Source organism: Phoca vitulina, unplaced genomic scaffold, assembly GCF_004348235.1.
Source record: "Phoca vitulina isolate PV1807 unplaced genomic scaffold, GSC_HSeal_1.0 scaffold95, whole genome shotgun sequence".
Classification (NCBI taxonomy): Eukaryota; Metazoa; Chordata; class Mammalia; order Carnivora; family Phocidae; genus Phoca; species Phoca vitulina.
Genome location: NW_022589798.1, coordinates 663,985 through 682,244, shown reverse-complemented (window position 1 = coordinate 682,244; position 18,260 = coordinate 663,985). Strand labels below are relative to the sequence as shown.

At 40.2% G+C, this 18,260-nt stretch overlaps 2 protein-coding genes across 9 annotated transcripts in view; both read left to right on the top strand.

The window, feature by feature from the left end:
- Window positions 1-12,041, top strand: part of CRYZL1 (crystallin zeta like 1) — a 37,248-nt gene extending 25,207 nt beyond the window's left edge. For 6 of the 7 annotated variants that reach the window (XM_032396975.1, XM_032396973.1, XM_032396976.1 and 3 more), the window contains 7 exons: window positions 2,011-2,144; window positions 3,155-3,266; window positions 6,358-6,456; window positions 7,624-7,745; window positions 8,574-8,679; window positions 10,806-10,851; window positions 11,567-12,041. In XM_032396975.1, coding sequence (XP_032252866.1) covers window positions 2,011-2,144; window positions 3,155-3,266; window positions 6,358-6,456; window positions 7,624-7,745; window positions 8,574-8,679; window positions 10,806-10,851; window positions 11,567-11,666 — 719 coding nt within the window. In that variant the 3' untranslated portion in view covers window positions 11,667-12,041. Of the gene's footprint in view, window positions 1-2,010; window positions 2,145-3,154; window positions 3,267-6,357; window positions 6,457-7,623; window positions 7,746-8,573; window positions 8,680-10,801; window positions 10,852-11,566 lie in introns of all 7 variants that reach the window. The other variant, XM_032396977.1, reaches the window with a different exon arrangement.
- Window positions 12,042-12,688: 647 nt separating this feature from the next.
- Window positions 12,689-18,260, top strand: part of DONSON (DNA replication fork stabilization factor DONSON) — a 16,438-nt gene continuing 10,866 nt past the window's right edge. For both annotated transcript variants that reach the window (XM_032396972.1, XM_032396971.1), the window contains exons 1-5: window positions 12,689-13,083; window positions 13,838-13,918; window positions 15,487-15,690; window positions 16,629-16,807; window positions 17,391-17,569. In XM_032396972.1, coding sequence (XP_032252863.1) covers window positions 12,763-13,083; window positions 13,838-13,918; window positions 15,487-15,690; window positions 16,629-16,807; window positions 17,391-17,569 — 964 coding nt within the window. In that variant the 5' untranslated portion in view covers window positions 12,689-12,762. The remainder of the gene's footprint in view (window positions 13,084-13,837; window positions 13,919-15,486; window positions 15,691-16,628; window positions 16,808-17,390; window positions 17,570-18,260) is intronic.

Genomic DNA, 18,260 nt, shown 5'->3' with positions numbered 1-18,260 from the left:
ACTGTAGGTAACTTGAGTGTGCACTGCTAGAGTAGATGTGCTTTAGAATCAGACATTCAAATTTATTAGCTATGTGACCCCAGACTGATTGCCCTGAGCTGCATTTTATAATCAAGAAAATTGGGAGAAGAGGTATCTTAAAGAATTTGGTAAGGAATAAAGTACCATGTGTGAGTGATCACCTGGTGCTCTATTTTAAAGGCCTTGCTTGTCTGAACCTTTTCACCATCTGTGCATGGGAGCTCTCTCCCCCTCTAGATGGCGCTAGTTAGTTGGTATGTGCAACGACTGTGCTGCACCGTCTCAGCTTCAGAGGGAAAATATTTGAAAGAGCTGGTCAAGACTACGAAAGTGTTATAAAGTTGGTTTTAGGTAAAACGAGAAAGGATCGCTTTTACTGGGAAAAAAATCACATTTGGTGTACAAAATAAAAACCTAAAAATTAAAGAATTAAACGTATTAAGGAATAGCTTAATGGTCAGATAGAGCTCTTTAAGCTATATTAGGAGTTTGCATTTTGTTTCAAGTGCAGTGGAAAGCCATTGATGAACTGAGCCAACATCAAGAGTCAGACAGTCGACTGGGACACCCAGGCGCCCCGCCATTGAACCTTAAACAGAGAAGTGTTAGCATGTTTATATATGTTTTTAAAGATCATTCTGGGGGCACCTGGGTGGCTCCGTCGATTAAATGTCCGACTCTTGATCTCAACTCAGGTCTCGATCTCAGGGACGTAAGTTCAAACCCCGCATTGGGCTCCATCCTGGGCATGGCACCTACGTAAAGAAAGATCATTCCAAGACTTCCGTTTTCAAAAAACACCATTAGAGAGATTGAAAAGCGATGACATAAAGTTGAAAATAATATATATAACACATAAACAAGTAATTCATCTAGAATATATTTTTTAATTCCTATAAATCAATAAGAAAAAGACAACAGAAAAATTGATAAAGACTTGAACATTCATTTCACAAAAGGAATTCCAGATGGCCAGCAAACACAGAAAGGTGCTCAACATTAGCAGTCGTGAGGGAAAAGCGAGTTAAAATCATAGTAAGAAACCATTACACACCCAAATGATTGATAAGAATGTATAATCGTGCCAGGGGTTGACAAGGATGTTCACAGTAAAAGGAGCTCTGTTACACAGCTATGGGAGAGTGAATTCAGACAGCCACTTCGGGAACATGTAGTCAAGTCAAAGGTTGCATACCTGCGACCTGGGATTTCCATTCACAAGTACTGTCCTAGAGAAAACCTATGTGACAGCATAACACCATCTTTCATATATAAGAGAGCATTTTTAGCAGCATTGTTTATAACTGCCACAAACTGAACACAACACCCATCCTCCTCAACTGGAGAGTGCCTCACCAAATGGAAGTGTTCTCACATAGTGGAATGCCATGAAACACCTGAAAAAGGAAAGCACTACAGTCACGTTTCCAAAAACGGGTGTGTCTTAAAAACAATGTTGAAGGAAAAAAAGCAAGATAGAAAAGAGTGCATATGGTATGACTCCATTTAGATAAAGTTCCAAAACAGGCAAAACTCAATTACATTGTTTAGGAATGCATCCGTGGGTCATAAACGATGAAGGTGAACAGGAACTGAAGTTAGCGTGGTGGCGACCTCTGGTGGCAGAGACGAGGCTGGGGGGGTGTGGGCCGTGCGCTCTCCGTCTTGACCAGGATGGAGATTACTGGTCTATTTGCTTTGTATTTATCCACCCATCTGTACTTATGTTCCATGTACTTTTCTGCATGTGCTTTATTTCACAGTATAAAGTTTAAAAAATGCACACACGCAGCCGGCTCCTATGCTGAGGGTGCATTATGCGTGGGCGAGAATGGAACTAGGGAAACCAAAATATAGGCGAAAGATGTAGTAGGAGTAGTGGCTTGGACCAGGGCCACGGTGGGAGCAGAGACGGTGAGAGAGACAGATCCAGGAGGCAGGACTAACAGGACTTGCTAATTGGTTGCTCCCTCTTGTTCTTTGTGACAGTTCACAAACCAGAAAAAGTTACATGGACCGAAGCCTCTGGAACCATTCGGGATGGAGTACGAGCCTATACAGCTCTGCATTATCTTTCTCATCTCTCTCCTGGAAAATCAGTCCTGATCATGGATGGAGCAAGTGTAGGTGCTAATAGTGCTGCTAAGACACGGATCAAAATCCAGTAAACTTAGGAAATAGGCCGTCCATTTGCTAATATAATTCTTTACCAATAGCTTGTTCACTGCCCATTTTGTTAAAATATAAAATGGGCAGCTTTTATTAATAGGAGATAAAAATTAGACATAAGTGTATTTAGTTTCTATTACTTTGAATCTGCTAGTACATTAAAAAAGCAGACAAGCCGTGTTTTTATGCCTGATACACAAAGCCTGAAATAGCTCATGAAATCTTTGAGGCAATGCCCCAAAACTCCCTACCAATTTTGTGTATCCCTCACACTTACACCTACATTGATAAGATGTACATTTATAGACAGGTCACATAAGATTAAAAATGTGCTGTTGTCAACACATTACATGTATCAGCAAAAAAATAGTTCAAGACACTAAAAATATGTAAAAATAGATTATAATCTAAAAATGTTAAAAAACTTGGGGTGAATTTTTGTACCTTTATTTTCTATCTGGCTGTTGATGAAAATGCTTTTATCCTCTGTTTTTCTTTGCAAAAAAGGCAGAACTGTCTTTGGCATTGGCTTCAACCTGATATCCAGCATCACGATAGAAGTGTTTCCCAAATTTACCCCTCAGGTCAGCAGAAGGATGGAGCTTTTGAGAGTGCTTTGATCTTTAAAAAGAGATAGCTAGACTCATACATGTACGTGAAATTAGCTTAGAACATCATGCTGACAAGGCCCTTAAAAGCCCATTTTTCTCTTACTGAGGCCAAGTTTCTGAATGCAGCCCTCCATCTTGAAATTATGTGCAATGCTCAGACTGGGTGAGAGCATGTGGCACACACACCTTTTCTGCCACCGCTTCTGAAGAAGAAAGTCAGTCAAATGTCTCAACCTTGTCCATATTTTTTTTCCTTTTCTATCAGATAGTATTTAAAAATATGCTAAAGTAGCAAGTTAGACATGGCCTCTGCCTTCTATCTGTGAACGCATTGTGTATTTTTTTCTACACAGGCACTTGGTATGATAGCTATTCAGTTAGCACACCACAGAGGAGCCAAAGTGATTTCAACAGCAGGTAGCCTCGAAGACAAGCAAAGCCTCGAAAGACTGAGGCCTTCTATAGGTGGGTAATACTACTCAACACAGACTTTACAACAGAAAATTTTGAAGAGATTTCACCTTAAAGACTATACTCGTAAAAGTGCAAAATCCCAAATGAAAGTCACTGTTAAAATGCACTTAGTATCCATGCTAAGTCCAAGTTTACCTAAGTGATAGTTTTAATTTTTATTCTTTTTAAACCTACATCTCTCAATGTTTTTTCTTTTTTGCCCCGCTGTCATCAACTTACCCAAGTTTGAATTAGCTGAACTTTGACATAGTTTAACAATACCTCTTTGGTTTTATTTTATTACCTTTTTGGTTTTATTCAATAAATCAATATATGTTTGCATTACTCTGTAGGTCTCTCAACATCTTTTATTCAGTGATATACCTCTAAAGTTGTCTGTTTTCTGTGATATGCTAGGAAGGAAGATGATCCACTTAAAAAACACAGGTCAGATATATGATGAACAGGATATGGTGGAGACTGGGGAGCTCTTGAAAAGATTGAACCTAAGGACCTAAATGTGAGACCTGAAGCTATAAAAATCCTAGAAGAGAGCATAGGCAGTAATTTCTCTGACATCAGCTCTAGCAACTTTTTCTAGGTGTGTCTCCTGAGGCAAGGGAAATAAAAGCAAAAATAAACTATTGGGCCTACATCAAAATAAAAAATTTCTGCACAGCAGAGGAGACAATCAACAAAACTAAAAGACAGCCTACTGAATAAGAGAAGATACTTGCAAATGACATCTCTGATAAAGGGTTAGTATCCAGAATACATAAAGAACTTATACAACTCAACACTCAGAAAACAAATAATCCAACTAAAAATGGGTAGAAGACATGAACAGGTATTTCTCCAAAGAAGAAATACAGATGGCCAACAGACACATGAAAAGATGCTCGACATCACTCATCATCAAGGAAATGCAAATCAAAACTACAGTGAGATATCCTCTCACACCTGTCATATGGCTAAAATAAAAAACACAAGAAGCAACAAGTGTTGGAGAGGATGTGGAGAAATAGGAACCCTCATACACTATTGGTGGGAATGCAGCCACTGTGGAAAACAGTATGGAGATTCCTCAAAAAGTTAAAAATGGAACTACCCTATGATTGAGTAATCGTATTTACCCAAAAAATATAAAACAGTAATTCAGAGGGATACATGCACCCCTTTGTTTATTGCAGCATTAATATTTACAATAGCCAAGTAACAGAAGGAGCCCAAATGTCCATCAACTGATGAATGGATAAAGAAAATGTGGCACATATATACAATGGAGTATTATTCAACCATAAAAAAGAATGAAATCTTGCCATTTGCAACAACATGGATGGAGCTAGAGAGTATAAAGCTAAGCAAAATAAGTCAGAGAAAGAAATACCACATGATTTCACTCATGTGGAATTTAAGAAACAAATGCACAAAGGAAAAAAAAGACAAACCAAGAAACAGACTTTTTTTTTTTAAAGATTTTATTTATTTGACAGAGAGAAACACAGCGAGAGAGGGAACACAAGCAGGGGGAGTGGGAGAGGGAGAAGCAGGCTTCCCGCTGAGCAGGGAGCCCAATGTGGGGCTCGATCCCAGGACCCTGGGACCATGACCTGAGCCGAAGGCAGACGCTTAACAACTGAGCCACCCAGGCGCCCCAAGAAACAGACTCTTAACTGTAGAGAACAAACTGATGGTCACCGGGGCGGGGGGAAATAGGTGGGTATAACACTACGTTAACTATACTGGAATTTTTTTTAATTAATAAATGCACAACAAAAAATGAAAAGATTGAACCTATCTGAACAACAACACAAGTGGAAAGGAAAAAGAAAACAGACTGAAAAAAATGACCAAGAATTGGAGAAAGAGGAATGGAGAAACTAACAGATGAAGAGACGAGGCTGCGCCGTAGTGTAAGTGAGGGGCAGGCAGTAAGGGGAGGCAGGTTGATTGAGTGTTAGTATGAATGATCTATCCTGAAGTCCTCAGCAATCCTGTGTCAGCGAACCATGGAGCAGTATCTAGGGGCTGTAACCAGCCTGTCCAAGGAGCTACAATGAGATTGGAGTGGGATTTGAACCCAGGCCTAACATTAAAGCCCCTGTTACGTCCATTGTTACCTTATGCCTCTGGCAGAGATAACCAAAACACGAAAGAAAGGTTAAGGCAGGGACTGGAGAAAGGAAAAAAAGGAAGAGATTGGAAATGGAATGGAGGAGCGTGGAAAGCATGAACAGTATTGTTGAAGGAAGAGGTTTCTTATTGGTTAACCCTGCCCTTCCGAGGTGCTGCAGTCCCCTTTCCCTTGTGTCCTCCCCACTCCCACCCCCGCCCCCCACATCTTAGATCACTGTCGCTCTACACCACCAGTCGGAGCTGTGCTGAGAGGAATTCTCTTTTACAAGAAGATGCTAAAGCTATGAAAATGAATTATAAACATGAGTCTTCATTTGCCAGTTCAAATGCTGAGATTTTTTTTTTTTTTAATCTCATCGGCTTGTTCTATTGAGATAACACTCTAAAAGTAGTTTAGTTTTCACTAACTGCTCAAAATAATCATGTTTTTTCCTTAACCTTCAGGACTTTTCTTCATTTGGGGGAGCAAATGGGGAAGGGAGCAGGGGGATTTCTATGACTGAAAAGGGATAAAACGGTCTCTAATAGAGAAGTACCATATCGAACAAATACATTTTTTACGTTTTAGCTCTAAACTCTATTAAATCTAAACATACTTAAGAATTTGCTTAATCTTTCAATTTATGCCTTAATATATGTGTATCTCTGTAGTTCACAGATTCTCTGTTCTGACTGTATATCTTTTACTGAAAACAGTCCTCTTTTTCAGTAGACCAGCCTTGGAATGCATCATCCACAAAATAATATTTTTATTTTATTGAATATACCAGTCCCTTCCTTTAAATTGATCCTTACCTACTATTGGGTTAGAAGAGAAAACGTAAAATTTGGATCCAGTAATGGTTTGAACCACTCCATACGTTTCAGAGAACAGATATTTATTTGCTTTTCTTTTTCTTTTTCTCTGATTTGTTTGTGTTGATCGCATAGAGAACTATACACTTGCCTGACTTCCTGTCCTTTACAGCCCGAGTCATCGATGTATCTAATGGGAAAGCCCATGTTGCTGAAAGCTGTTTAGAAGAAACAGGAGGCCTGGGAGTAGATATTGTCCTAGATGCTGGAGGTGGGTACTTTACTAGATCAGTAGTATGTGTCATTTTTGTAGTGTGATGGGTGCATTTCAAAGAAAAAAATATATATATGTGTGTGTGTGTGTGTGTGTGTATAAAACCAGGTAATAATTATTAACATATTTATTAAATTGATGTCACGTTTTGTTTTTAACTTTTCTCTTTAAACTGGAGCTTCTTGAATCCCACTGTAAACACTGTCTGGAAGAGAGAGCATGCTTGCCTTTAAGATACAGGCATTGGAGTTGAAGTGTTTCTACACAAATGAACAAACATCATCTTCTCAGTAGGTTCCCAGATGATACACATTCGGTCAGCTCTCAGGCAGATGCTTAGTTCTGCCGTGTCTGGCTGCCCTCTATTGGATGGCTGACTTCTGCAATCTCTATTTGGAAAAAGCACAGAATTTTGTTCCATTTTTACCTTCCTTGACCTTTTGTTATTTAACCAGTATCTATTTAACACCTAATCTGTACCCCGCTAGATCGTGCCATTGCACAGAAAGCACAGGATTCACAAGCCTGCAAAGGGATTCTATTCGTACTTTGTTAAGAAATATCTTCTGTGATGGGAATCATTCCTATGAATGGTGCTGTGACCATCTTAATGTGTTTCTTTTTAACCAGTATTTTCAGGACTTGAAATTAACTCAGAAGATCACTTCTTGGCCTTTCGGCTAAGATCAACTATGAAAATTAACACAGAAAAATCTTTCAGTGGAAGTGAATGAGTATTTCATTAACTTTTCAAATGTACATTTCAATAATTATGTCAGTGTATGACTATCTTGAGTCTATGAGTTCCTTAATCAGAAGTCAACTTTTCCCAACGAATTAAGCTATCAATATTATGATTAAAACTATCAATCTTAGTTATGTGTTAGGTTACCTTGCCTGGTTTTCAAATGAAAATAAACTTTTTGTCCTTTGTTATTACACTAACAATTGAATCTAGAGTAAATTTTATGACCAGTTTTAATGCAAAAAGTACATTTTAAGGTGTCTGAATACATTGTGTGTTATTTTTTCTAAGAAAAATGCTTCCTCATTCCTACATTAAAAAGTAAAGACTAGTTTGAAGAATCAATTTTTGCCAGATTACTATAAAATATATTTCTTGTCTCTCTCTCTCTCTCTTTTTTTAAACTATTCCCTTGTAAGTGAGATTATATAGTAAAGATGACGAACCAGCTGTAAAATTACAACTACTACCACATAAACATGACATCATCACACTTCTTGGTGTTGGAGGCCATTGGGTAACAACAGAAGAAAACCTGCAGGTATTATCAGAAACAATAAAACATTACTGTTACACCAAAAGGATGTACTTAACAAAGAATAATGCCTAAGTCTTTTGAGGCAAGATATGAAGAAATTATAAATTCTGAATTATACCTGTTTCTAAAGAAATGTAGCTTTCTTTTTTAGTTTAGATACATGTTGGCCAAAATGTAGAAATAGTGCCTAATAGAGAAGTTCATTGAACTTTTATTTAGTGGTTTGGAAGAAGTGACTTCTGTATTTTTAAGTAGTATTTCCAGTAAGATTTTTTTTTCTTGTTGTTGACATATTGTTGATATATACTTAGCAAAATATTTCTGTACAAAATTATGACAATTTCCCATTCACATTGGAATTTACTACAAATGTGTGTATATACATTGTCTCCCAAAGTTACATTTCTCAACAGTATTCAAATTTTCTTATCATGGTTGATATGCAAATACCATAATCCTCATATATCAATAATCTTCACTAATTTTCTGACATCCTCATGAAGATAACTGATAAGTAGCAGCCAGAAATCTCACTCTCATACACATGCACACACTCATGCACACACATATACACACACGTGCATGCACACAGGCTACCACTCCATCATCTCTGCATAGGCCTTGCATCTGACCTTGCTGTTTTGTCATTTTGGACAATGAATTAGAAAAGAAAACATTAACAGTTTACATATTGTTATTAAAGTTTGTATACTGTTTATTTGTGATTTGGGTATTTAATTTGCATAGAAGTTTTTCTGGCTCAAGATTACCAGTCGTCTGTCTACTATTAAACTCACAGTCATTGATTAGTCTCTGTACGTTCTATCCAAGTTGGATCCTCCAGATAGCCATTGCCTTTTCCTCAAGGGAGCAACGGTGGCTTTCCTTAATGACGAAGTTTGGAATTTGTCAAATGTGCAACAAGGAAAATATCTTTATATCCTTTTTATCTACTGACCTGAGTTTCTGGCTTGAAATTTACCATGTATTCTCATTAAGTTCTTTAATAATGAAAATTGATAATAATAAGAGCTAACTTTCATTGAGCATGCCAAACAGTGTTCCAAGTGCTTTTGTAGGTTTTAATGTATTTAAACATTAAAACAGCCCTATGAGGTGTAAGTACTATCATTATCCCTGTCTCACAGGTGAAGAAACTGAAGCATAAAAAAAGTTAATACATGTTCCAGAATGCAGCTAAAAAGTGGTGGGACAGGAATCATCCAGGTAGTCATGCTCGTTTGTGAATGGGAGATAAACCACAAGATACACGTAAAATTTTATTTCATTTTCAACTTGGCATTATGGAAATTACACATCCCCTTGAAAGGCTGCATCGTTAATCTAAGCTCTGATGGTGCTATTACATAAGACATTGCAGAATGCTTATCTGCACTGAAGAGTTTGTGGGCTGTTTTAAGATTAACAGTGCTAGAAAATCTTCATCAAATGAAGATGGGTTTGATTTTTTTTTTTAATGGAATTCATTCAGAGAAAAAATCTGGCGAATGAAGCCAAATCATTCCAGTTTTGGTGAAAGTAATGAAATCTTGTCTTGAGAATGTGAAAGCAGTTCCAAAAGAATGGTCCAAACCTCTTTAGAGCAGGGTCAAACTTATGAATAAAACTTTTTTTTTCTAAGATAACTGTTTTAAAGGTAGTTGCACCTGCTAAAAATTTTAATATATTGGATAAAACATAAGTTCTTGTTATTTAATAGAGTATATCTGTGAGAAGAAAGAAACTTGCAAGCCTTAAGTTTGTCTCCACTGAATATCATACTTTGCTTTTGTTAAATGTGTGTAGTTATATACACGTCATACTTATAAAGGCCCACCTCCTCTAAGAGCAGTGACAGAATTAATTCAGAGCTTTCAATGTAAAGACTACATTGCAGAACCAGAACATCCCCTATGTAGTGAATGTGTGAGTTGAACGTATTTCTGAATAAATATTTTTCTTTAAATTTGGAAAATAGACTTAAATTTTGACTTTCTAGAAGAGTTCTTTAAATTTCAATTTTAAGCAATTTTAAGCAACTGAATTGTCCACTAACATTGTAATTATCAAGAATCTCATGGGACGTTAACAGCAGAGAACAAACACCATGTGTTAAGAGTAACACTAGGTAGTACGTTTTGAATCTTACATGTCAGGAGCTAGGCTGGCTCCTTTGCCTGTGTTATTTAATTCCCTCCATACACACACACTCTTAGAGTTACTGTTGGCATTTTCACTTAACAGAAGTAGTAAGAGAATTTGCAATATGGGGGAAATTCTTTAGGTCCTCTTTAAGAAAATCTTTAAAATGGCTTATGTTCGTACTTTCTAATTTACATTTTCTAAAGTCCTGAATTTTCAAGTCCCAAATCAGACTCTAGTCCTCACTTGTGCTAAACCCCCCCTCAATCAGTTCACATGTGAGCAGGCTGCTGCTTGTGATTTCACAGACCTCCTTCCGACTGTGTGATTATATGCCATATGTCATTCTCTAGTACTAGCAATTCCATAGATTCTCAATCCTAAAACTGTCATTGCAATTTTTAAATGATTCCATTTTTTTCTTAATTTTACACTTATTTTTTGATTCTCATAGTGACAAATTACAGTTTGTTAACTTTTCTGCACACAAATTTTGAGCCAATGAGCAGCCAGTTTAGTAAATAAATGTGCACCTAACATAAGAAATATAAGTGCTAACATTGTTTTTAACTAAAAATACCATACATAGTGCTAAAAGGAAAACCTGACACCACTACACTCCTACCCGGTTGGGATAACACTAGTCGTCACTTAGTACAAGGCATGAGGCTTACTGCTTCTACCACTTGTCCTAACTTAGAAGTGTAGGCTCCATTATGTTTCCACTTCTCTCACATCAGTTCCCCATTTCCCTGTTTTCAGGGTAAACTTCACAGCTTACAGAATTTTTGTAAATTAAATTCTCAATTTCTGAGAGTGCTGAACTTAAATAGGTGACCTGCCTAACATCTTCTATTTACTGACTGGTTTTGTTCAATTCTCTCTCTGTTACATTGCTACCTTAATAATCTTTCCAGCTACGTATCTTAAAAGATGTGATGGAGAAGTTATCAAGTGGAGTCTTTAGGTATGCTAAGTAACCAAATCATTGTTTATTTTTTCTATTCTCGAGGTAAGGCAAGCATTTCCACTTCCGTTTCAGTTTTCACAGCATACCTATTGCCACCATATTTTATTTTGTTTGGATAAAGAGCTGCTCTTTAATATTTCTCAAAGTGTATCTTGTGATACACCAATAAGTATTCCCTAAGTTAGAAGTGGCTCATGAGTTCTCCTTAATCCGTTCCATACCACACCACACAACCTTTGCTTTTCTCATCACCCTTCCCAAAGTAACATAAAATAACCCATAGCTTCAGAAGAAGGAAAAGTACAGTTTTGGTTTTTTAAGTTGGATCTGGGAGTGGATAAAGTAGGCATTTCCCCCATCAAAACTTAACCACTTTTAACAGTGGAAATACTAATGGACACGTTTATTTGGATTATTTAAAATAATAGAATTGGGGTGCCCGGGTGGCTCAGTCGGTTGGGGATCTGACTTCAGCTCAGGTCATGATCTCCAGGTCCTGGGATAGAGTCCCAGGCCGGCCTCCCCGCTCAGTGGGGAGTCTGCTTCTCCTTTTCCTTCTCTGTTTGCCCTTCCCCCTGCTCCTGCACTCTTCAAATAAGTAAATAAAATCTTAAAAAAATAATAGAATTGAACTATAGCAATTGTCAACTACCATCCTATTGTTCTACTCATCTTTACCTTGACCTAACTTTATAATTTCATTCTTCCTCAGGCCTCAGTTGGATGAACCCATTCCACTGTATGAGGCGAAAGTTTCAATGGAAGTTGTTCAGAAAAATCAAGGAAGAAAAAAGCAAGTTGTTCAATTTTAATTTTGTTCTTTCTCAGACCTCAGTTGGATAAACCCCTTCCAGTACTTGAAGCCAGAGTTTCCTTGGGAATTGTTCAGAAAAGTCAAGGAAGATAAAAGCAAATTGTTCAGTTTTCCTGCTATGAGTCAAGACGCTCAAAGTTATTTAAAGTTTTTGAAAAGTATTTGAAAAATTATTGTACAAATGGATAAGAAAATCCCATAATTAACATCTAAAGGGAATATTCTGGAATTCTTTTTGGCTTGTTTCTATACATTTGCCTGTTATAAAATTCTTTCCATGAAGAAAATTGCTTTCAGGAAAAGCCACGCTACTCTACTGATAAAGTTGTTGGTCTTTTGGTATGTCAAAATAACGTTATTACTTTTGCATCTACTCCGTTCTCAGTACCTTCCTTTTCTTAACAAGGCTTTACTGTCGTAATCATTTGAGTATATTTTCAAGTCTCAGTGGATTTAGTCCATAGACACTTTAAAATTTTTTCAAGCATTCATTTATTTCAGGGTTTCCTCAGGATCAAACAGGACCATCACCGTCACTTGCCAGTGGCAGCCGCAGCGGTACGGGTGGAGGGGACTGGGGAGCAGCCGCGGCGACGCGTGGGTCGGGGGCTAGGAGGCTGCGCTTGCCGACTTCCGGCCGGGGTTCTCTATTTTCGGTCAGGGGGATGGAGGCGCAGGCCCCTCTCGCCAGCTCTAGACGTCGCCACTGCCTTCTGTAAGCGCAGGCGGTGGCTCAAGTGTGACGTCTCCTTTTCATCCGAGCGCCATGTCCTGGGCTCATTACATCTCTGCTACAGATTTAAAGAGCGGTTAGCTATTTCGGCGAGTGCACATCGGTGCCCCGGACTGGGGGTTTCCCAGCTACTCGGCACCCACGACCCGACTAAGGCCGAGGGCCCAGAAGGAGCGCCGGGCAGCGGACGGGACGGGACAGGACCGGACCGGACCGAGGAGTAGGGGCGGGGCCTCGCGGGCGGCCGACGTCCCTCGCGCTTGCCGCGCCTTGGGGGCGGGGCCACGTCGGGGGCGGGGCCGGCGCGCGCGGGAAGCGCCAGCGGGGAGGCCAGCCGGCCCCTCTGCGTGAGCCGCGCGTTATGGCCCTTTCGGTGCCTGGCTACTCGCCCAGTTTCAGGAAGCCTCCCGAGACTTTGCGGCTCCGACGGAAAAGGGCCCGGAGCCGGGGGGCGGCCGCTTCACCCGGCGAGCAGCCCGAGCCGGCGCCCCGCCGCGCCGCTCTGGCGGCCGGGCTGCTCCTCCGCCCCTTCCCGGCGGCGGCGGCGGCGGCGGTGGGCAGAGGCGGCGGCGGCCCGGCCGCGGCCCGCAGGAACCCCTTCGCCCGCCTGGACAACCGGCCTTCGGCCGCCGCGGAGCCCCCCGACGGGCCGCCCCGCGGCCAGCAGGAGGCGCAGGGCCCGGTGAGTGTCTTCGGGCCTGGCCGGCGAGGGGCTCTCGTAGTGCGGGAACTCGGCTGTGAACTAGGGCAAGTTCTCGCGGTCGAGGGGAAATGGGCGCGGAGAGTGGTACCCGCCGCGGTCGCCGGGCCGTGAGCATTGGGAGGGGCGGCTCTGAAAGGTGGGCTTTGTGTGGAGTGCGCCCCGCGAGCGGCTCCGTCGGCCGGCCTGAGGGAAGCGTAGGACACGGGGGCGCGCCCCCCCTCGCCCCGCGGTCCAGCCCGGGGGCCCGGGTCGGAGGAGCTTGAGCCGCAGCCTCCTGGGGGTTAGAGATCCCTGGGAGGACGGCTCGAAAAATCCTGGAACAACTCATCCAGGAAGGCCACTGCTCGATGGGAAGATTACAGGAGACCCTCCTTCCCTGCGTGATTCAGAGCCTCCCTTCCCACGCGCTCGAAAATAATTCTGGAGATGGAGGAGTGTTGAGTCCTGGGGTCCGAATTTCCTAGCATTTTCTTACCCCAAAGCCTTTCGGAACTTTTGATTTGAGATTTCTACATCAATTATTAGACGCACATATCACCGGCCTCCCCCCACACACACACCCAATTTTGATAGTAAAGTTCAGACACAAAACTGGAACACTGATCTAGTGATTTGCATGTGAATTCCCGCACTTGGCATTTATTGGGAACTTGTATGCCGGGTGAGGCTCTGTACGTACTAACGCAAACTCAGCATCACTTAGGATTAAAAAGGACCGTTGTTTTCCCCTCAGTTTCTGGATTCTAATCAGGAAAATGATTTGCTGTGGGAAGAGAAGTTTCCTGAAAGAACAACCGTTACTGAATTACTCCAGGTAATAGTTTTTAAATGTTAATAGAATGTATGTCCTTATAACCTAAATTCATACCTCTCAGAAACGTTTACTTGGAAAATAGTTTTGCGCAGAGTGTTGAGGGAGTGATCATCTGCCAGGGATGAAAAGATGGCATCAGCACCCTAATGGACTTTGTCTGATGTAAAAATGTTGTTTCTAACGGTACCAACGCTGAAGTTGCTGTAGATACAGGTTCTCCTACCTCCAGCTGTTGTTATGCTGTTCCTCTGTGGGTGGTGACAGCTCCAGCTCGTCACTCCACACTCAGCTGCTATTTGAACTTAGTCCTTAACTGAAGCTTCAAACAAAATCCCCAAATTACCTCCACAGGTTGTGGCGTATCACCGAACCTTGCTGACACCACCACAACGCACACACTCCTGATACCATGCCCCGGGGATTCCTGCTGTGATAGTTTAACAGATACATTGTTTATCCTGATAGGAGCAGGCTAGAAGAGCTAAGACCCACTCTCCCTTTCGTGTAAATAGGTGACCTTCACAGGGTCTGTTAGAAATAGTACCCCCGCCCCCAGGGGCGCCTGGGTGGCTCAGTTGGTTAAGTGACTGCCTTCCGCACCTGTCATGATCCCGGGGTCCTGGGATCGAGTCCCGCATTGGGCTCCCTGCTCAACAGGGAGCCTGCTTCTCCCTCTTCCACTCCCCCTGCTTGTGTGCGCGCTCTCTCTCTCTGTCAAATAAATAAATAAATAAAATTTTTCAAAAAAGAAAAAAAATAGTTCCCCCTTACCTGTTATTTTTTTGTGATGCCACCTCAAAGAATCATTGTAAAGTGGAGAAAATTGACTTGAAAGGACAGCAGAACAGTTTGGAAGGAAATTTTGAGATCAGGAAATGTTTTTTTACATATGGCCTCTTAAGAGCCCTGAGTTTCCTACAGGAGCCGCTTAGCCCTGGTTCCAGAGTTTTAGAGGCTTAAAAGGTGCTTTTTAAATACTTGGGGGGGCCCCTGAGTGGCTCAGTGTGTTAAGTGTTTAACTCCTGATTTCGGTTCAGATCATGATCTCAGGGTTGAAAGATTGAGCCCCGAGTTAGGCCCCACGCTCAGCAGGGAGTCTGCTTGAGGTTCTCTCCCTCTCCCTCTGCTCCTCCCTGCCCCCTAAAATAAATAAATAAATAAATCGTTTAAAAAATAATAAAACATTTGGAAGGTTTTTGCTTTGACAGCAAGATCAATAGTAGATTTTTTTTAAATTATGATTATGGAAATAGTACATACCTCTTGTAACTAAACTATATACAACTATGTATAAACTAAAAGGTAAAATGTGCCCCTCCACCACTACCACCCATAACAACAATAAATCCCCGCTTCCCAGAGAAAACCACTGTCAACAGTTTAGTGTAGCTCTTTCCAGAGTGTTTCATAGTGTGTAGTGTATTTTCAGGGTTACTTAAACAGTTTATAAAATTTTGACATTTCAGTGACCATGCTAGTCGATAAAATCTGTAGATTAAAGGGGTTTTTTGGTGTTTTGTTGTTTTTTTGGTACTCTAGTAATTTTTGTGTTCTTTGTTTTCTAAAAGACTCCACAAGGATCAGTCTCCGAATCTGATATTCCATCCTCAGAAAGTACTGAGTTACCTGCAGACTGGAGCATTAAAACTCGACTCCTTTTCACCTCTTCTCAACCCTTTACCTGGGCAGATCATTTGAAAGCACAGGAAGAGGCTCACGGTGTCATCCAGCATTGTAGGGCAACAGAAGTTACTTTGCCTCAAAGTATACAGGTAATTCTGAAGGAAAATAGGTATGTTTTAAAGTAACCAATTAATTGTAAAACATACTTCTCTGCAAAATGTCACAGATATTTCCTTCTATTAAGTTTTTCTTCTGACATTTAGACACACAAAGACTTGGGAAATTTTGTATTTCCTAAATGGTGCTTTCATGCAGTTTTTTCTGTCAGATTCAGTAATTGCCCATTGAATTTAGAGACCTGTCCTGAGAATTAATGTTATAGGCAGAAATTGTTTGAACTAAACCATTCTTTTCTGAGGCCTTTTGGGAAAGAAAATATAAGGGAAAGAAATGAAAAGCAATTGAGTAGGATTGCTAAGGCAGGTTGGTTATTCTGATTTTCTGATATGATGTATATTCTTTCTTTATACATACTAATCTTGCTACCTGGTTGATAGTCTGTTGTAAATATTGTAGTAGAGTTAATGAGTTCTAGAATGGTTTTGGAGGAATGTGATTGCTCAAGCAGCTCATCGACTCAAACTAGGTTAAAAGTGATTACCTAAAAGAGGCCTTGGTACATCTTTTTTTAATACAGATCAGGATGATTTTTGATTTCCATTACCCATTTTTACTGGCTACTGTTGAAACAGTTGTGAGAGGAGAGGGGTTGAACATAGTATTACCTACATACAATATCAATCCCTACCCATACCACCCCACCCCCCATGATAACAGATAGCCATTGTTCTCGGGAGAGCTGAGAGAATGTTCCCATCTGTATTTAAGTCTTCTTTCTGATACAGTTTAACAGACAATAAATGCTGGCAAGAATAAACTATATTTTAGCCCCTGTAACAGTTATTAATACTTTTCTATAGGAAACAGTGTCAAGATTCTGAGAATAAGTGGTATATTTAGTGCTTTTTAATGAAATTTTATACTTCTAATGTGGCAAAAGCTGTCCGATATCATCTCTGGATTTTAGGATCCCAAGCTCTCCACTGAGCTCCGTTGTGCCTTCCAGCAGAGCCTTATCTATTGGCTCCAGCCTGCCTTTCCTTGGCTTCCACTGTTCCCTCGCATTGGAGCTGATAGAAAAATGTCTGGAAAGATAAGCCCTTGGTCAAATGATGAAACCTTGCAACACATTTTAATGAGTGACTGGTAAGATTAAAAACTTGTGCATCCTAATAGTGAATTCTCATTTCATCAGTGTTCTCTCCTTATCTTCTTTACGATGTGGAAATGTGTAGTGGTAAAAAGATCTCTGTGTCCTTCTGAATTATTTTTTCTAAACTGTTAATAACTAACATTTAAACTGTTCACTTTTTTTTAACTCTTATTCACTCTTCATGCAATTGTGGAATTACGTATAAGTGTTACATAAATATATACGGGCATTCTTTTATGTTATTTCTTCTCAGTGGTTGCTTCCTTTCTCATCAGCAGAAGCTGCTCAGAAAAGTCAGCAACCAGTTACCGATTGTGTTTTGTTTAAAGAAAAAATGTTGAGTGTTTAAGCGGTAAACACTATTTATTAAAGTATTTAGAAGTCATCAGTGAGTCCCATGACCAGTTTTAGTCCTGTAAAAGCCAAGTTATGTATGTAGTAGCAAAAATTCAAACCATTGTATGTAATATTTGTATTGTGTTTTCAATCAGGTATCAAACTGAATTATAAAAAACTAAATTTTCGATGTTAAGCTAAATATGTAAAAAATCTAAAGAAAATTTTGCTGCTTTATAGGTCTGTGAGCTTCACTTCTCTCTATAATCTGCTGAAGACAAAACTTTGCCCATATTTCTACGTTTGTACCTATCAGTTTACTATCCTGTTCCGCGCAGCAGGATTAGCAGGAAATGATGTAATCACAGCTCTCATATCTCCTACAACTAGAGGCATAAGAGAAGCTATGAAAAATGAAGGTAAAACTATTGGCTTAAAATGAGACTACCCCCACTATATATTAATTACTTTCCCTAAAAGCTAAAATTTGAATTGTCTTTTTACCAATTGAATTGTCTTTTACCAGTTATACCTATATTTTTTAAGAAACATCGTCTTTATTTCTGATTTTTTTTTTTTTTTTCAGAAAAGATTTAAGCTGTCCCTTATGCATAGCTTTAAGTTAATGGTATTCCCGTCTATATGACCAACACATATTGAGCTGGGAAGTTCCCATCTGAATATACTCCTCTAGAAATTCCTTGATGGTACAAATTACCTACCCCCTTTTTAACAACAATTTTCCAACTGGGTCAGTCATTAATGATCATGAAATCTATTTAGTAGGCTCAATCAGCACTTTAGGAAAGAGTACCGCATGTAGTGAGAGTATGTATTGTTGAAAGAGGGTGTGTGTGTGTGTGTTGTGGGCTACTGTCAAGAAAGCTTGAAAGTTATGCCTTAATAGATCAAGTGTAGGGGTGCCTGGGTGGCTCAGTCGTTAAGCGTCTGCCTTCGGCTCAGGTCATGGTCCCAGGGTCCTGGGATCGAGCCCCGCATCGGGCTCCCTGCTCGGCGGGAAGCCTGCTTCTCCCTCTCCCACTGCCCCTGCTTGTGTTCCCTCTCTCGCTGTGTCTCTCTCTGTCAAATAAATAAATAAAAAATCTTTAA